Source organism: Ambystoma mexicanum, chromosome 3q (genome assembly GCF_040938575.1).
Source record: "Ambystoma mexicanum isolate Mex_15411 chromosome 3q, UKY_AmexF1_1, whole genome shotgun sequence".
In the NCBI taxonomy this organism is placed as follows: Eukaryota; Metazoa; Chordata; class Amphibia; order Caudata; family Ambystomatidae; genus Ambystoma; species Ambystoma mexicanum.
This window is the reverse complement of record NC_090926.1, coordinates 1228416104-1228434471: the sequence shown is the minus strand read 5'-3', so window position 1 is coordinate 1228434471 and position 18368 is coordinate 1228416104. Positions and strand designations below refer to the sequence as shown.

Sequence of the window (18368 nt, the reverse complement as noted above, 5' to 3'; positions counted from 1 at the left end):
CAGTTCAATGCATGCTAATAAACACTACATGTCCCCCATTTGTAGAACCCAGCCAGGGCTGAATGGTAGTTCTCTGTGTCTCTAATGGGTTGAGAATAAATGGGTTTAAATGGGCTTTAAGGGTCTAGCTTTAGTATAATAAAAGGTGGGTGCCTCTTTAATGCAATTTTTCAAGTCTGAATCTAATGAAAGCAAGTGACAGCTCATTGTACTGAGTGGGTGTTCTCTGCTTGGGCCTCAGTAAAGTACTCCTATCCATCTGTACACATTTCTGTCTGGCCTGCACTAAGTTAGTCACACTGTAGCCACGGTTCGAAAACCTACTCCTCAACAATTCAGATTCCTTTTTAAAAGTCTCACTAGTGCTCCAGTTGCAATGAGCATGTACACATTCGCCAAGGGGTAGCTTCTTAATTACACTCTTCCTGTGATTGCTGGAAGCTAGTAGCACAGTATTAACCTCAGAAGGTTTCCTGTCCGTAGTTGATAGAATTTAGTTATCTTTCACATACAAATGAACATCAAGGAAATTAATCTCTGTGGGGGAGTGGTACAGGTAAAACTGATCCCAAAGTGGTTAAAATATTTAGATATTTATTTAAGCCTTGGAGAAGACTTTCACTCCCTCGCCAAATTAGAAAAATATCATTGATTAATCGATGCCAGTTTAGCATATTAGCTGTATGGTTATTTGTGTTAGACATGTTTTGTCTGTTCAAAAAAGCCCATAAAGAAATTGGCTAGCCACGGGGCATAATTGGCTCCCACTGCTACCCCTCTTGTCTGTCTGAAAGATTTGCCATCAAATAAAAACACATATTTGCTAAAAAAATATAGCATCTCTTTAACCCTCATCACATGCACCATGTGCGATGCTCGCTGATTCTCATAAGTGTAATCAGTGATTCTAAGGGGAAAATTGTGTGCAATTGAAGTGTATAATGCTTTGACGTCCAACATCACAAAGCAATAATCAGCCTCCCAAGTGCAATACTCAAGAATTTGGAGGAGATGCACGGTATCTCTGAGGTACTCTGGAAGTGTAATGACCTCCATATTAATGATTGAATCAACGTATTGTGAGAATCTCTCAGCGATCACGCCCCAGCCGCTAACTATTGGTCGTCTCTCAAAATCCTTAGGAATTTTAGGGAGGAAGTAGATTACAGGTACTCTATGTCGGAAATCCCCTTTCTTCATCAGTCAATAGACCAAACCGGGTCCCTTTTAAAGAGGAATTCTTTAGCCTTGACCGAAATATCACAACTTGGATTAATAGTCAATTTTTCATACCAGCCGGGTGTCTCAAGGTGTTCACTCGCCATCAGTACATAATCCTGTCTATTAAGAATCGCGATGTTGCCTCCTTTGTCGGCTTGCTCAATCACAATTTTTATGTCATTAGAGAATTCAGTGTATGTCTTTCAGCCAACAATACATTTTTCCTACCCATTGGTGGGTTGCCTTTATCTAAAGCTTTATGTATGTCTACAGTTGTATGGAAGGTATCGATAACATTATCACTACCAAAAACAGGTGTGAAGGTGGAGTTCTCCTTCAATTCGAAGTGTAGCATTTTGCCGGATCAAAATAATTGCTCTTTCTTGTGGTTGTTGCATTGGGAGGGGGCGGTCAGAGCTAGTGCCAAATATAGCTGTTTTTATCGGGTTATGAGAAATACTCTGTCTTGGTTTTCCCAACTGAAGTTCGACTATCATTTTAGATCATACACCTTTGGCAACTGGGGAGGAAGGATAGCTCAGGGGCAATGTGTTTGTCTTGGAAGCAAGAAAACCCGGCATAACAAGGTTCTAATCCAGATTCCGTGCTTAGAAACCACTCGCTGGTATTAAGCGTGTTATGATTGAACAATTAAATAAATAAATACAATTTCATCCAATGGGATTGCAGGTTACACAAGATGAATGCGTAAATGTAAAGCCAGTAGTTATTGGTATGGGGCCCAAGTGTACGGAAGAGTGTTCCAGAAAAATATGAACAAAGATACTGAGCACAAACTGCTTTTCACCCTAACCTCTCACCTTTAAGGTAATTCATCCCCCTCACAGATCCGAGTAGTGTAGTCATGCTTTCTGTGGCCTTGTGCGTGACAAGCCCAAACTGGGGAAGTGTGAGGCAGGCCTTGGTCTAGGCCACACAAGTCCTTTAGTAAGTGGTCCCATATTATTTTCCCCATCCTCTTTTCTTCCCCACATGCGCTTGTGCAGGTGGTTTCACATGATTTAACAATTGGAAATTCTCTCGACACATGAATTCCATGCTAAATCTATCCTTGATGGTACTGCCATCGTTGGTAATGTGTTTGCTTATTGGCTTCATCCAAACCCTTTTTATTTTTTCGAACCACAGATGGCTTCTGCCAACGACTCGCGGCAGACCACCAAGGATGCCGCCGACCAGAACTTTGATTACATGTTCAAGCTGCTCATCATCGGGAACAGCAGTGTGGGCAAGACCTCCTTCCTCTTCCGCTATGCCGACGACTCCTTCACCTCGGCCTTCGTCAGCACTGTGGGCATCGACTTCAAGGTGAAAACGGTCTACAGGAACGAGAAGAGGGTCAAGCTGCAGATATGGGTGAGCACCATCTTCACTTGGGTTTCTTGCCACTTGGGAGATATTGAGTGAAAATGTCACCATAGTTTAGTAACTGTACATGTAACAAAATGAGACTTGACGAGCGAGCTATTGCTCACGACTATTGTGACGACTATCGGGATGACATGGTATGGTAATGTTTATTTGTATAGCGCCTATACACAGGCAAGTGTTGCAAAGTGCTCAAGGAGGGAATGTACACAGGGAAAAACAGTCGCTCAGAGCCCTTGAATTTCTGAGACGATAACGGTCTACACAGGCAGATTAAGTGAATATTATACATATAACAGTTTAGATACAGCAAATGGGCCTGCTGGCGATTCTGTGTTTTTTTAAGTGCAGGTGGGAAGGGAGGTGCAGGTGTCCAACAGCGCCCAGTCAGAGACTTGGTGATGTGCGGAGAGAGGAGCTCTCGAGGTTTTATTACAAGTGCAGTTGGGGTGGGGCCGCGCAGAAGACTGGCAGGGGTGCCTGGGACCTGTGAGACTCTGAGGTACACCAGGCGGCCAGTCAATAAGCTGTATGGAAGGAGGGAGAGGAGGAAGAGCAGAGAGCTAGGTTAGCAGGGTAGGGTGAGAGAGAAGGAAGAGAAGAGGAAGGTCTTGATGGCAACTGAATCCCAAGCTAGTGTTTTTATCATTTCTTAATATAACTATCAACCACCTGGTGCCATTTTGTGTTGTAAGCTACTCCTTTGAAAATGTTAATGCACCCACTCCCAAGTCCGTATTGGCACGTGAGGACTTAGCCCTCTTGCTCTAGCCATGACCGGTGCGATCCACTTGATTTTAAAAAGCTATGTATAAAATAGCTCTTCCTATGGACAAAGACACGTTTCCGGAACTAAAGACTTGCATTTGAGATCATTTGCATACCCACAGTGCATTGCTCACGTAGCTAAGAAATGGAGGTGAACCTCAAGTGGTGGCTGCTGGGTGGTGGTGTGTTCTGTGTGACCTTGCTGAAATGACTTATTCTACTTTCACATTTCAAGTGGAAGGGGTTTTTCAAGCCTCTATATGCCAACCATACGTTTGCCCGTTCTTTAGAAGTAACATTGTGGCACAGACACTGTTACGTGCCCCGAATGTTGCTGGGTCAGCTGACAGCCTAACTATCTCTTCAGAAGTATGAACCTGTTTTTACCTGCTGTTCTCCGAGCAGCGTGCCTCACTTTTTGAGACTGGTAATGACCCTGGTTTCCCAAATGACTCATTCCCTTCTAGAGTTCTACAGTCCTTAACCCATCTGCACTCTTTCCTAACTCTATGAAGCTGACAGCATTGCTACTGCTTTTGAACAAACCCGTTCCATAAGCAGCCTCTCCCCCAATGTCTAGTCTTGATCTTGGGTACCATTTGCTACAAAACCTACTGGAGAAGATGGTTCCTGCTTTCCTGGGGGCGTTCAGGACTACTGCTCCTCTTGCTTACTTGGTTGGATGAATGGAGTCAGTCCCGGGTGAGAAAAATGATGGCCTCCGTAGACTAATGAATAGTCAGGTTGTCGACACACTATTCATTGTGGACCTTACTGCTGTTTTGAAACTGTTGGCCATCGGAATCTCCTGGGACGACTCTACCATGTTGGAATAGGAGAAACTCCCGTCTTGTTGCAATTTTTACACAGAATAGACCCCAGTCAGATCCCTCCTTCTTCGCTCTCGTCTTAACGGAGCGCTCTAAATGATGGACTGCCTTAGCGCTCTGGCCCGGTCACCTCTTCTCAATCAGTGGATGCGCCCGCTGGTCAAACCTACTCCTTCGTTTGGCCTCCTGTTTTATACGCCCACTTGGCACAGAAAAAGTGTCAGAGGTGACATTCAGACCTATCTCACTGAGGTTGCTGCTTGATTGCCTAGTAATCAATTGCAGTTTAATCCAATGAAGATTGAGATTGTGTTCGCTGTGGACAATTTGAAACCAGATCTCTGGTTCGGACCATTGGGCTCTTGACAATAGGTCAATGTGTCAGGCTAAACACGCATGGACTCTTCTAGCCCTTGACCTCCCATTGCAAAAGTAGATGTCAAAGTGTTCTAAATTGAGCGTCTATTAACTATGAAGTCTTAGGGGCGTTTTGAAATATCTAGTTTACCCTCAGGTCATGTCTGCTAATGCATTCAAATCATCCCACCTGCACTACACCAACAGAGTCTCCATGGGCCTTCCGAAATGGGCCGTGAATGAGCTGAAAAGAAGTCCAACATGGCAGCCTGAGGTTGGCACCCTGGGGCCATATTTACCCTGCTCTCTGAATCCTTCTCTGGGTACCGGTTGATAAGTGTCCGATCCACGATTCGTCACGGTCTACATGGCATAGGCCCGGGACTCTTCTCCAGTAAGTTAGTTCTGTGCCAATATTCTTGGAACATTTGCTTCTGCGACTCCCACCTCCTCTGCGTTCCCAGAACGAAGACTCTTACGCTGGGGTGGCCGTGCCCTTCTCCTTTCTTGCCGCTTAATGATCGAGCTCTCTACCGGAACATATTCGGTTCATTGTGGAAATTTGACGTTCCTCCGAGCCGCTGAAGCATGGCTTTTCCCCACACTTGAGACAATGTAAACTTCCTCGTGCTAAGTCTCTGTGTGTTCCAGGCCGGAGCCAAGACACCTTGACGGGTGAATGGCAGGAATAATACATTCCATGTAACATAACAGCGCTTGCATTGTGTGTACTCTCTCCGCTGCCTCAGAGTTCCCGCGCTACAAAGGCACCAGTCCTGATCAAGTAATTATATATACAAGATCTTATTTCCTGTTCTCTGTGTTCAAGCAAGCTAAGAGGGATGTCTCCTGGTATAGAATCGGTCATCTCACGCTGATTGTAAGATCTTATGCGTGGAGGGTAATGGTTCTAAGTGGAATGAAGGTCATTTTGCTTTGTTATAAGTTAATTGGAGTTTGGAAAACGTCATCCTACTCTGGTTCTAAGTTAATGTGCGCTGTAGGTGATGTCTCGTAAGAGACTTCCTCTTATGCTAGCAATATGGAGTGGTAGAAGTGTCCCAAACCAAGTAGTGGAACTGTGACCCGGGCGGGAAGCAACGTGCAACGCATTTGTCAAGGGTTGCAGCCAGACTACTTGCCAGCCAATTGGGTTGAAACCGATTTCAGTTTAGCTGTAACTGCTATAGGCTGGTAGTGCAAACATGTACTTTAATTTCACAAAGAACAGTTCCGGAACAGTGAAAATGGTTCCAAAAAGTAGTGGAACTGTCAACAGTAAAAAATAAAAGTAATGAAAGTCCACTCCCAACCATTTCCACTCACTTTGACCACTCAGCGTTATTGCCCACTGTCAGTGATGTCTGCAGTCTGCGACAGGAGTAGGCAGACTGAGGCTCTTCAGGTGTGTTGGCCTACAACTCCCATGATCCGTCAACAACGACTTTCGTGACCAGGCCTGATATGAGCAGAGCTGTACAGTTTCTTGTGGCCATGCGCGAGAAGGCCACCTAGTCCTGTTTTTTTCACATTCTTGGACTTCTCGTTTTTTGTTTTGTCTTTGAAAATGAGGAAAACTAAAAGTCCCAGAATTCAAAGCAACTTAGGAATGCATGGCCTGCCCCCGCATGCGCCTGGGGGAGCGGAAGGCTCTGGTGTGAGATGCCGTCCCGCGATGCTCGGGGTGAGGTCTGGTTGGTTAGGTTGTCTAGGGGAGGTCAGTTACTCGGGTTACACTTGATGGATATTGCAAGTGTTGTCTTTAATGGGGAAGGGGGGTGTCATTTCACAGTGGTTGCCGGTTAAACTGCCTGGCAGGGGCTGACTACTGGTGACTGGTCCCAGCATAACAACACGCACAGAACGTTTCCTGCAGGGCTGAGATAAGGGTGATGTGGCAGAAACTTGCCCCGTCATTGTGCTCGGTTACACACCACTCCCACCCCGCTGGCACTCCTTCCGTTCCCTTCCCTTCCCCAGCACGTGTCCCTTTTACAGCAGCACTCCGGCTGGCGCTGCCCAGGAGCCGTGCAGTGGCGCGGCGGCTTCAGTGTGCTTAATGCAGATGCAGGGAAGTGGTGGTGGCCGGTACTGGCACCGCCTGGGGTATATGCATTCCTAGAACTGCAATGGAAGCCTGTGCGCCGTCCCCGACCCGCCTCTTTGCATGCATGGACCCCGATATGTTTTCTGGACAGCCCCTCTTTCAGAGGACGCCCTTGCCAGGCCGCTTCATCCTGTTGGGTAGTGTGAAGCGTGCAGTGTTCCGACAGTGCCCGTGCTGTGAAGGTCACCTGTGGCCCACCCACCACACAGGCCTCCGATGCAGGCCGCATGCTTTCTGACAGCATTTCCCTCTGGATACAAGTTTCGGATCAGATGCCTCAAACACATTGAAGTTGGTTTTACCATCCTGGCTAAAATCACTTCTGGTTGGTGTGTAACATATCCTAGAAGTCTGGCGGATGCGGCACAGGAAGCACCAGTTAGTCAACACACGCGCTGTAACAGGTAGCCTAAGGTATGCAGTCTGCGGCTCTGTAGGTGTTCCGGGTTATAGTGCTAATCAAGCCGTCATTGCTCAGGTAACTTCCCTTTTAGCCCTCCAAGAAGACTGTTCAAGTGATAAGTGGGCACAGAACAGCACGACTAGGTGTTCAAATAGTCAACAGAGATTTGCTGGTAACATTCAGGAGATTTACTGGTAACATTGGGGAGATTAGCTGGTAACATTCAGGAGATTTACTGGTAACATTGGGGAGATTAGCTGGTAACATTCAGGAGATTTACTGGTAACATTGGGGAGATTAGCTGGTAACATTCAGGAGATTTACTGGTAACATTGGGGAGATTAGCTGGTAACATTGGGGAGATTGGCTGGCAACATTGGGGAGATTGGCGGGCAACATTTGGGAGATTGGCGGGCAACATTTGGGAGATTAGCTGGTAACATTGGGGAGATTGGCTGGCAACATTGGGGAGATTGGCTGGCAACATTGGGGAGATTGGCTGTCAACATTGGAGAGATTTGCGGGCTACATTGGGGAGATGTGCAGGCAACACTGAGGAGATTTGCAGCAGCGATGTGGAGAAAACATGTGGGAGATTTGCAGGGAACGCAGCAGCGATCTAGACGAAATATGTGGGAGATTTGCAGATATGTGGGAGATTTGCATGGAAAACAGCAGTGATCTGGAGAAAATATGTGGGAGATTTGCATGGAAAACAGCAGCCAACTAGAGAAGATATGTGGGAGATTTGCAGGGAACGCAGCAGCGATCTAGAGAAGATATGTGGGAGATTTGCAGGGAACGCAGCAGCCATCTAGATAAGATATGTGGGAGATTTGCAGGGAAAGCAGCAGCCATCTGGAGAAAATATGTGGGAGATTTGCATGGAAAACAGCAGCGATCTGGAGAAAATATGTGGGAGATTTGCAGGGAACGCAGCAGCCATCTAGAGAAGATATGTGGGAGATAAGCAGGGAACGCAGCAGCGATCTGGAGAAGATATGTGGGAGATTTGCATGGAAACAGCAGCCATCTAGAGAAGATATGTGGGAGATTTGCAGGGAACGCAGCAGCCATCTGGAGAAAATATGTGGGAGATTTGCATGGAAAACAGCAGCGATCTGGAGAAAATATGTGGGAGATTTGCATGGAAAACAGCAGCCATCTAGAGAAGATATGTGGGAGATTTGCAGGGAACGCAGCAGCGATCTAGAGGAGATATGTGGGAGATTTGCATGGAAAACAGCAGCCATCTAGAGAAGATATGTGGGAGATTTGCAGGGAACACAGCAGCCATCTAGAGAAGATATGTGGGAGATTTGCAGGGAACGCAGCAGCCATCTAGAGAAGATATGTGGGAGATTGGCAGGGAACGCAGCAGCCATCTAGAGAAGATATGTGGGAGATTTGCAGGGAACGCAGCAGCGATCTGGAGAAAATATTTGGTAAATTCCAGTCAGGACAATGAGATTTGGGGGAACCCTCAGGTACACTCGGAAGGCAGGAGGGGTGGAGGAAGCGTGTGGGTGTGTACTTTGATTTTCTAAGCCACCAAGCTTGTTATTTTGAGTACCCTTTAGTTGGGTAACCTGTTCATTATAGCACAAGAACATGGTATGGTATGCAAGTAGTTGTTTATACTGCCCAGAGCGCCAGGTTAGTAGTCTGCATAGCTAGAGTTGGGGTTAGTGCCACTGACACAAGGGGGAGAATTGCGTGGAGGGGTTTGTGATGGCATGAGTGCGTGTCCATCCTGTTAGGCCGACCTGCCTAGTCTCCGGGTTTACACGCTCTTCCTATTGGTTCCCAGTGCACTTCTGATCGCATATGCCACAGGGAAGCTTTGTCTCTTTGCATTCAAGCCCCATTCTAAAAGGCATAGAATGGTCCAATGTTGGAATATTGCGGCTTAAATCAAGCTTTGAACTCCTATCGTTAAGCAGCGGCATGTGCTGTTCCGTAAGGGGCGAGGGTGGTGAGGGTGAGCGCCTGCATTTTCTTAGTTTGTCCTCTTTCTGTCACCGTGGCCGGGGGTTGGCCCCAGCGAGCGGCAGGCGGACACCCCGTGTGTCCCCGGTAACCACTGCTCTCCACAGCTGCTTGAAGCCCCGGCCGCGCCCGCCCAGAGCTGTCACGCTTCACAGGTGGGAAGGGCGTCCGCCAACCTGCCCACTTGGCAAACAAGCGGCCTGTTTGTTTTTGCGGCCGGTTTCGCCGATGCTGGGATCGCTTGTGCCTCGGAGTCACCTCGGGGGATTAGTTGCACTGACGAGGCCTACACTGGGACTACCAGTACACCTGCAGATACTGGCTCTTACTTATCTTCCCAGCGCAGTATGGGGGATGCAAGAGCTGGCCCGGGGAGCAAAACCATGCTGCTCTGCATTGTCTTGTTTCCAAGACAAGTGTGTTGTCCCTGAGCGCTATCCTCCAGGGCCCCGCAATTTTCTTGCTATATTGGAATATCACTGAATCCGCTAGGCCTGGAACCCCTCTGTCTGGGGTAGGGAGGGGCGACCATGTCCTCGAGCAGGTGTTCTTAGCATGGGGTACTCCATATGTTTTGGACTACGACTCCCATGATCCCTCACCATTGACCACCCTCAGGGCTTTAAGTGGGCTGGGGCTAGCAGGGGCTCCAGAAAGGGGGGCTGACCGTGGCCCCCAGTCCCACCTTGCCACGCTGGAACATTATCCAGCCGCAATGGAGCATTTTTCCACCGGCTGCCACCATGATCAAAGACAACTGTGTGACTGGCAGGAGTGCCAGTTTGCCTGCAACGCTATGGCTGGCGTTTCTGTCAGTCACCGCTTCAGGAAGTACAGTGGTCCCAAACTGCAACTTCCTCTCGCGACCCCTTGTTAAGGGTTCGCAAGAGGAAGTTGCAGTCCCAGGCAGCCAGGCCAGCCCTAATAGAAGGGTGCGCCATATTGGTCTCCCTCACTCACCTGCGGCTGGAGTCCAAGCCCCCCTGCCTGCGACGAACACCAAGATGACACACCCGACAAGAAGCCACAACCACGGCAAGGTAAGTGACTTCCAGCCGGCTGCCACTGATTTTGCTGTTGCAGTTTCTACTGGTTGAGGCAAACTTCTCTCCTAAGCGTTCGCCTCGGCCAGATGAAACTGCATCAGACATGTACATCTGTTGCTCTCCTCTTAACCAACTTATGTTTTCCTTTGAGTTGTCCTGTGTTCGCCCTGCTCCATGGGTGGAAAGGACACAGGTTAGCTCTGCTCCCCTCTGCCCAGTCCCTGCTCTGTTCCAGCAGCACCTGCATCTGCCCAGAGATGGGCTGGGGGTTCGGGGGGTGGGAGGTGGCTGTGATCAGGGGGGTACTGAGAGTAAGGGGGGCAGATCAATAGTAGGAGAGCATGGATGTTTATGGAGGGCTTTGATCACTGAGGGTGGTCTGGTGGTGGAGGGTTGCAGGTGTAGCATCTGAGAGGCTTATATGAGAAGGAGAAGGAATGGGAGGGGGTGGGATCTGCCGCGAGATGAATGGAGGGGGGCAGTGTGACAAATCAACTTCCGGGGCACCAATGGTCCAGGGATGAATATCGGTTTCTAAACTATACATCAACCCGAAACCAGACGGAATCCAAACAGATTGGAATACAAGTGAATTATAAGACCTTGTCCAAATTTGGGTAACTTGGATGGAACGGCAGGCTTATCTCTGCAAGGTCGTGGATCGTTGGTTAGTTGCAACACATCGAAAATAAAATTATTACCCAATGATAAAAGGGTCTGTCCAGTCAAGGTTTTATACAAATATCTACTTTATTATTACTACAGCAAACCGTTCTAGCACACTGGTGCTCATCAGCGACAAAGCGGTTCCAGGGCGTTTTGCAGCCCGTGAAACAGAGTTAGTGGCGGGAGACCGCTGCAAACCAGGCTGCAAACAGTTCGGCAAGCGAGGCGAGCAAGGCTGGACGGACGTCTGCGGGCTGTCCATCGCGCGTTCGGGCCAAGAATAGTTGTCTCTGTGCTGGTTGGCGGATCTGGAATGCTGGTCGGTTACCGGTCACATTTGGTCGAAAATAAATGGTCGACAGGACAAATGGTCGACGCAATTTGGTCGAAAGACAAATGGTCGAATTTTTGTTTTTTTGTATTTTCACATTTTTTTTTTTTTTTTTGAGGGGGTCCATCACCAACCCCCTTTTTTTGCTAAAAAACCCTTTTTTTTCCTAAACGAAAACCTGAAAAATATATATATAAATAAAAAAAAAATTCGACCATTTGTCTTTCGACCAAATGACTGGACAGCATGCTGGTCGAGGCGTCCCGGACAGCTCTGGCGACTGCAGCGTGACAACAGTCAGCGGTGCAGCTGGATGCGTTTCGAGGACTCGACTGCCTCAAAATTGTCCTTGGACGCTGGATGATGCTTGTGTGGCACTCGTCCTTGCTTCTTCTCAGGGCTCTTGTGTCCTTTCAAGGCAGATGGCCCAAAGCTCAGGGGGGTGTTAGCAGGCAACAGCCTTGTCCTTTGTCCAGAGATTCTCCGGCACTTCCCATCTAGGAAGCTTGCTGTCGGAAGCTAGCATGGCATGCTGTGTGCCGGCTGGGTACCGATTCTGGAGCTGCTGGACTGGTCCTCTGAGTCCAGTATCTCCCTCTGTTCCATGGGAGATGGCCTTCCTTCACTGGTGGAAGATGTAAGGTAGACTGTACCTTCAGCTCAGGTCCAAATGAGTCTTCCTTCTTACTCCTTGCAAAGTCTTCAGATGATCTGCTAAGGGAGGGGTGCAGCCCTCTTTTAGAGCCACATGGGCCCAGTGATTGGTGTAGGCTAATCTTACCTTAATGAACCAATTGTGGGTCCCCACCAACGATCTTCTGTTATGCATGAGGTCAGGACCAGAGTGCTCTGCAACAGGGCAGACAAGGGGGTGACAACATATACCTAAGTCCCACCCATCTCCCTGTCTGTTTTAGATCAAAGTGTCTCTCTGGTTAACTAAGCCCTCTGTGACTCTTGATTAAAGCGCAGGTTTTTCCCTTGAAGTATTTCTGGGAGCAGACTTCCTGTCTCCCCGAAACCACATACTTCTCCCCTCTGAAAGGGGTCAGCACTGCAGTGGTTTGCCTACGGTAAATAGTGGACCCACACATGCATTTCACTGCCGTTCATACAGAGGGTTGAGAACTAGCTTCAAGATGACACATTGCACACCAAAGGGGTGTTAGTCCCACCTTAATGTTGTCTCTCCGGCAAACAAACCCACTGGGCAGGCTTTCCTCAATTATCTCTCATTAGTTTGCACTGCCACCAGCCGGAGAACAAAGGAATGCAGATCCATGGCGCCTTTGATATTTCAATTAGGCTGCTCATGGCTGGAGGAAGGTGTGCCTTCCCCCTTTTTGGAATGCTTTGCTGTATTCAGGGCAGTCACATTCCATGTGAATATGACAGGGGAAGACAGCGCCCGTAGGCTGTCTGTCCAGAGTACAGGTGACTATGTGTTTGGTTCGGGAAGCCGATGAAATGGGTGCGGAATGGCTGCACTCATTTCTCAGAGGTTGGTCTCCCATCATTCATTTATGAAAAAATAAAAAAAAGCCCAGTTGAGCGCCCTCTCCCTGTGCGGATGGTCGAAATCCTCAGACAAGAATGCACTTTAAGAAGGGGGAGGGGGATTCTGTACCAGAGCAGAGAATAGCCAACGAGCAGGAGATTTCCAGGGGAGTCGGAGGTGGGGGACCGGGGGGGGGGGGGGTGGAATGCACTCTCTTGACCCTGATAAACAATGGTCTTTATGTGGGAGAGTGTGTGTGGGCAGGGTAATATATTAGGTATATTAGTGGACAGGGGCACATGCAGGCAACGTGTCTTCATAATTTAAAATGGACAACAGCAGAACATACGGATCGCAACTCATTCACTGCAGCTCAGAAGAACAAGTTACTTACCCATAGTAACGTTCTTTCGACTGGATGTTCCGCCAACGTATTCCTCATCTTTGACATGTAGTGACCAGCTTCAACTGCTTCGGAAAACCTTTTCGGCAGAGGGTGCTGTGCTTCGATGGCCTCGAGTTGAAGTCCCTCGAAGGCCTCCATCGAGGGTGACATCATCGGAGATCATATATAACACACGTGGCGCCCGTTGGCCTCAGTTCTGTTTTTCCTCCACCTCATGCAGCAGAGATGCCCACAAATACAGTCATGAGAGTACTTAACCTTGGTGGAGTGGAAGCTGTAATAGCATGGTAAATTCTACAGATGGGTAGGATGGGAGGGCGATGAGGAATACGTTGGAGGAGCATCTAGTCGAAAGAACGTTTCCAGGGGTAAGTAACTTGTTCTTCAAATGGATTGGGTCCTCCAACGTATTCCTCATCTTTGACAGACTCCCAAAGCAATATTAATAATTGGAGGAGGGAGTAGAATTCTACATATTATACCTTTTCCAGGGAAGAGCAAAGTACTGCCTTGCAAAAGCAAGATCTTGAGAATGGGAAGCATCCAGGACATAATGTTTTGTGAACGTGTGTATTGTTACCACATTGCAGCGTCACAAATATTCCCAATAGGAACTCCCCTTTGCAGGGCTGTAGATGTGGCCATGCCCCTAGTGGAATGAGCTTGCAAGCCTTCAGGAGGGTCTTTCCCTGCAAACCTGTAGCACTCAGAAATGGCCAAAATTATCCACCTAAATAAGGTCTGTTTGGTAACAGCCTGACCTAGTTTGTGTCCCGTATACCCTATGAACAACTGACCGTCAAACCAAATTTTGGATGTTCTTGAAATGTAAAAGCTTAATGCTCTTCTAGGATCTAACCTATGAAGTCAGTCTTTCTTCCTCCCTACCAGGGTGAGATGGATGCTAGAAGGAAGACAGGACAATTTTCTAGTTCAAATGAAAATCCGATATGATTTTCGGTAAGAATGAAGGTTTGACCTTCAAGACAACCTTGTCCTTCTAGAAGACTGTAAAGGGTGGCTTTACTGACAGTGCCTGCAACTCGCTCACTCGTGCTGATGTGAGAACAACCACTGAAATGGTTTTAAAGGTTAACAACCTTAGAGGACACGTGTGCAGGGGTGCAAAGGGTACACACATTTGTCCCAAACCGGTAACCTGGAAGGGAGTTGGAGGATACACATTAATGAGTCGTTTTAGAAACGGAGTCACTAAAGGGATTCTGAAATAAGAACATTCCTCTGACGAGCGCTTAAAAATGCATAGCACCTCCAGATAGCCTTTAATGGTACCAGTCTGGATCCCCAAATTGGCTAAGGATAGAAGAAAGGACAATACATCCAGTGCTTTACACAGGAAAGGATCCACATTCTTTTCCTTGCACCAGTTGCAAAACTCGTTCCAACAGCAACGGTACAAAGAGTTTGTTGCCTGTCTTCTAGCCGAAAGCAACACCTCTATACCGTCATCTTGGAGATCCCAATCCTTATATCTCAACCTTTCAGAAACCAAGTGTGAAGGTTGAGAATATTGACCTTTGGATTGAGAACCCAACCCACCTCTTGTGAGAGAAGATCCTCTCTCTGGGGAAGACGTATCGGAGGACAGATGGACAGGTCTGAAATGTCTGGGTACCACATCCTTCTGGCCCAATCCGGTGCAATTAGGATCATGTGTTTCCCAAACTTTCTCAACCTCCTGATCACGCGAGGAATGACAGTGACTGGAGGAAACGCGTACAAGAGTGGAAACTCCAAGTCAACCACGAGCGCGTCTCCTAGAGCTCCTCTTGGGGGAAATTCCCTTGAGCAATACAGTTCGCACTTCCGGTCGACACTGTTTGCGAACAGATCCACTTGAGGGGTTCCCCAAAGGGTGAAGATCTCTTGAAGGACTTCTTGCTAGTTCCCACTCGTGGAAGACTGTGCTCTGCCTGCTCAGAGTGTCCGCCACTGTGCTCTCGTCTCCGGCTACATGAACTGCTGATAGTGAGATTCCTTCTTGAATTGCCCAGAACCAGAGCTGCATTGCCTCTCTGTACAGTGGTAGTGACCGTGCACCTCATCTCTTGTTGAGGTAGTACATGGACACTGTGTTGTCCGTCATTATCTGGACATTCTTTCCCTGTACAGGGGGCAGGAAGGCCTTCAGCGCTAGTCTGATTGCCCTCCGCTCCAAAAGATTGATATTTAGTTTGGGCTCCGATGGAGACCAACGACCGCTGACTGTCAAATCGTTACCATGTGCTCCCCACGCCGGGAGTGAGGCGTCCGTCAATAATGTAATATCCGGCCATGGCTGCCAAAAGGGTTCTCCATTCGGAATATTTGCCTTGAATGCCCACCACAGAAGATCCTGTGAGACCTTGGCTGGAATCTGAAGTTTGTCCCACATCTTTCCTGAGAATTGGGACCGTTGTGTTCTTAGAGCCCATTTAAGGGATCTCATTCTCAGGCAGGCTTCTGGCACCAGAAAAATGCAGGATGCCGTGAGGCCGAGCAACCTCAAGAAATCGAAGGCCGGAAGATTCTGGCCATTCTGAAATTTGGATACCATCTGAAGAATGTCTTGAGCCCTCACTATGGGAGGCAAGCTCTTTCCCAAAGACATATCTAACACAGCGCAGATGTATTGGAGCTGTTGGGAAGGTGTCATATTGGACTTCTTGTAATTGAGGGAGAAGCCCAATCTGTGAAGGGAGTGGCAGGTGACTCTGAGATGATCCAGGGCTTGTTTGGGAGAACGCGTCCTGATCAGCCAATCGTCCAGGTAGGGGTAGCCGGAGAACCCGACCCTCTCCCCCTCTCCTGAGATTCGCTGCCACTACTGCCATCAGCTTGGTGAAAACCCACGGGGCGGAGGTTAGCCCGAAAAGCAGAATTCGAAACTGATAATGAGAACTGTCAACTGCAAACCTCAGGTATTTTCTGTGCTTGGGATGGATTGGCACATGAAAATAAGCATCCTGAAGGTCTAATGACACCAACCAATCATGGAGTTGGAGGGCCTGGAGGGGATCTGAGAAAGTGTGACCATCTTTAATTTGTCCTTCCCGAGGAACTTGTTCAAGTATCTCAAGTCCAAGATGGGTCTCAGTCCTCTGTCCTTTTTGGAGATCAAAAAATATGGGGAGTACCATCCCTTGTTCCTCTCCGCTACTGGTACCGGTTCTATAGCAGCTTTCTCTAGCAGGGTTATAACTTCCTGCACAAGGAGCGGATCCGGAACCATCAAAGAGTGGCTCCCCGGTGGATTGTTTTGAGGTCTTTTTATAAAAGGAAGGCAGTAACCATGGGCTACGGTTTCCAGAGCCCAAGTATCCGAACGAATGGCTCGTCAATTCTTCTAAATGCTGAGACAGTCGGCCCCCACAAGTGAATTTTGATTCAAGACCTCAAAGTGGTTTTGAGGCGGCTGTTGCAGAGGCCGATGGTAAAGAGGCTGCTGCTTGAGCTGGCTTGGCACCTTTTCCTCCTCCACCACAAGAACATTTTCTCTAGCTTCTTTGACTGGCCATTCGTCTCGCCCTTCCAACTGAGGAGTAGTAGCGAAAAGATCTACCCCTCCAAGGAAGTCCACTACTAAAAAAAGGCTGAGTTTGCCTAAGAGCAGCACCTAAAGACTTGGCTGCTGCCTTAGAGGTCTGCAACTTCTCGAGGCTTGCGTCAACCTTGTTGCCAAAAAGCTGAGACCAGTCAAAAGGCATGTTGAGAAGTCTCGAATGCACATCTGGTGCAAAACCTGACTTCCGCAACCATGCATGTCTGCGTATTACAGTGCTGGTCGCCATGGATCTGCTGACGCTATCCGCAGTATTCAACCCAGATTGATGGAATTCATAACTAGTTTCTTTGCCGTCCTTTATAGCGAAGAAGCCATCCATTTCTCCCCCCTCAGGGATATGCTCTGCCACCATAGATATGCAATCCCACAGAGTGTGCAAAAGGTTTGCCAGGGCACGGGTGGAGTTGGCTAATTTCAGAGCCATGCTCCCCGCTGAAAATACTTTTCTTGCCCATTCATCTACATGCTTGGTGTCCCTATCAGGAGGGATTGTAGGTTATGCTGCCTGCTTCGATGTTGCTGTAGCATGCCTGCACCACCAGATTCTCCAGGTTGGGGTGTTTTGACAGATAGTCTGGGTCACTACTGGAGGGCCGGTATTTTCATGTCAGAGTTTTATTAACTGCTGAATTGGTATCCAGAGTTTTGTAATTTCCAGCCACCCTTTTTTGTAAAGCCACGAAAGCCACGTGGAATGGCAATACCGGGTCAGTTTGGGGACCTTTATCCAAAATATTGGTTAAATCGTCCTGTTCATAAGGGAGTGGTGGTCTGCTCCATCCTAGGTACTCTACAATTCTGGACGTGAGTTGTCTGTATGTAGTGTCAGCATGTTCACCAGGCACAGGTCTACCGAACTCTAGCTCGGGTGAAGCATCAACTCCACTCGCTGACTGGAAATTGTCATATAGATATTTAATCCTGGACTCCTCTGAAATCAGACACTCTGGAGCATTGGGCGTTCCATATTGCAGTCCAAAAGGAGCATTCTTCCCATCAGTGTTTTTCATCTTCATCGATTGAAGAGAGTGATTTCACAAACTCCTTTCTGGGTAAAGGAGTATAGACTTTTTCAGATGGAGTCAGTGTAGGCTTCGATGGCGTTGAAGGCTTCATTGGTGTCGGATTAGGAAAGACGCTTGGCTTTGATGGAACAGCCAGCGTATGCGGCGTAGCTGTCTTCGAAGTTGTAGATGACACTGTCGTGGACGAAGGTTTAGCAGCTGTCGAGGACACTGTTGGTGTCGGTGGTTTTGATGGCGTCGAGGGTCTCGATGGTGTGGAGGACCTCGATGTAGATTTTTCCTTGTGCTTTTCATCAAAAGAGGTCCTCGAGGGCTCTCGATGTTTGTCAGGCCGGTTTCCAGGGCTTGAGGGCACGTGGGATTTTGGCCGAGACCTATACTTACTGGCTTGCCTGGAAGGCTCGGTAGGAACATGACCCTGTTTTTTAAAAATGTTAACATTTCCTCTCTGAAAACTTCCCATTCTGCTGGGGTAGGTTTTTTTTGTGGGACATGCGACCCTTACAGATTAATAGTCGTTGGAGGACCTCCGGTGCCTCCCCTTCGACTTTTTAGCCAACAACAACGAGTGGTGCGAACCACTCCTTGACCTAGATCACTTTGTCTTCTTTCTACGAGGAGAGTCTCCTCTCGACTCATCGGCCAAAGGCTTAGCAGGTCGGGGTTTAGGGGATTTGGGTAATCTTCCTACCTGGAGTTTCCCCTTCTGTTCCCTCAAGGCCTTTCCTGTCATGGATTGACATTTTGAACAATTGGTCGTGTCATGG

At 48.1% G+C, this 18368-nt stretch overlaps 1 protein-coding gene across 4 annotated transcripts in view; it reads left to right on the top strand.

Annotated features, from left to right (window-relative positions):
- Positions 1–18368, top strand: part of RAB3D (RAB3D, member RAS oncogene family) — a 518585-nt gene that overhangs the window by 234404 nt on the left and 265813 nt on the right. For all 4 annotated transcript variants that reach the window (XM_069604147.1, XM_069604150.1, XM_069604148.1 and 1 more), the window contains exon 2: positions 2371–2598. In XM_069604147.1, coding sequence (XP_069460248.1) covers positions 2371–2598 — 228 coding nt within the window. The remainder of the gene's footprint in view (positions 1–2370; positions 2599–18368) is intronic.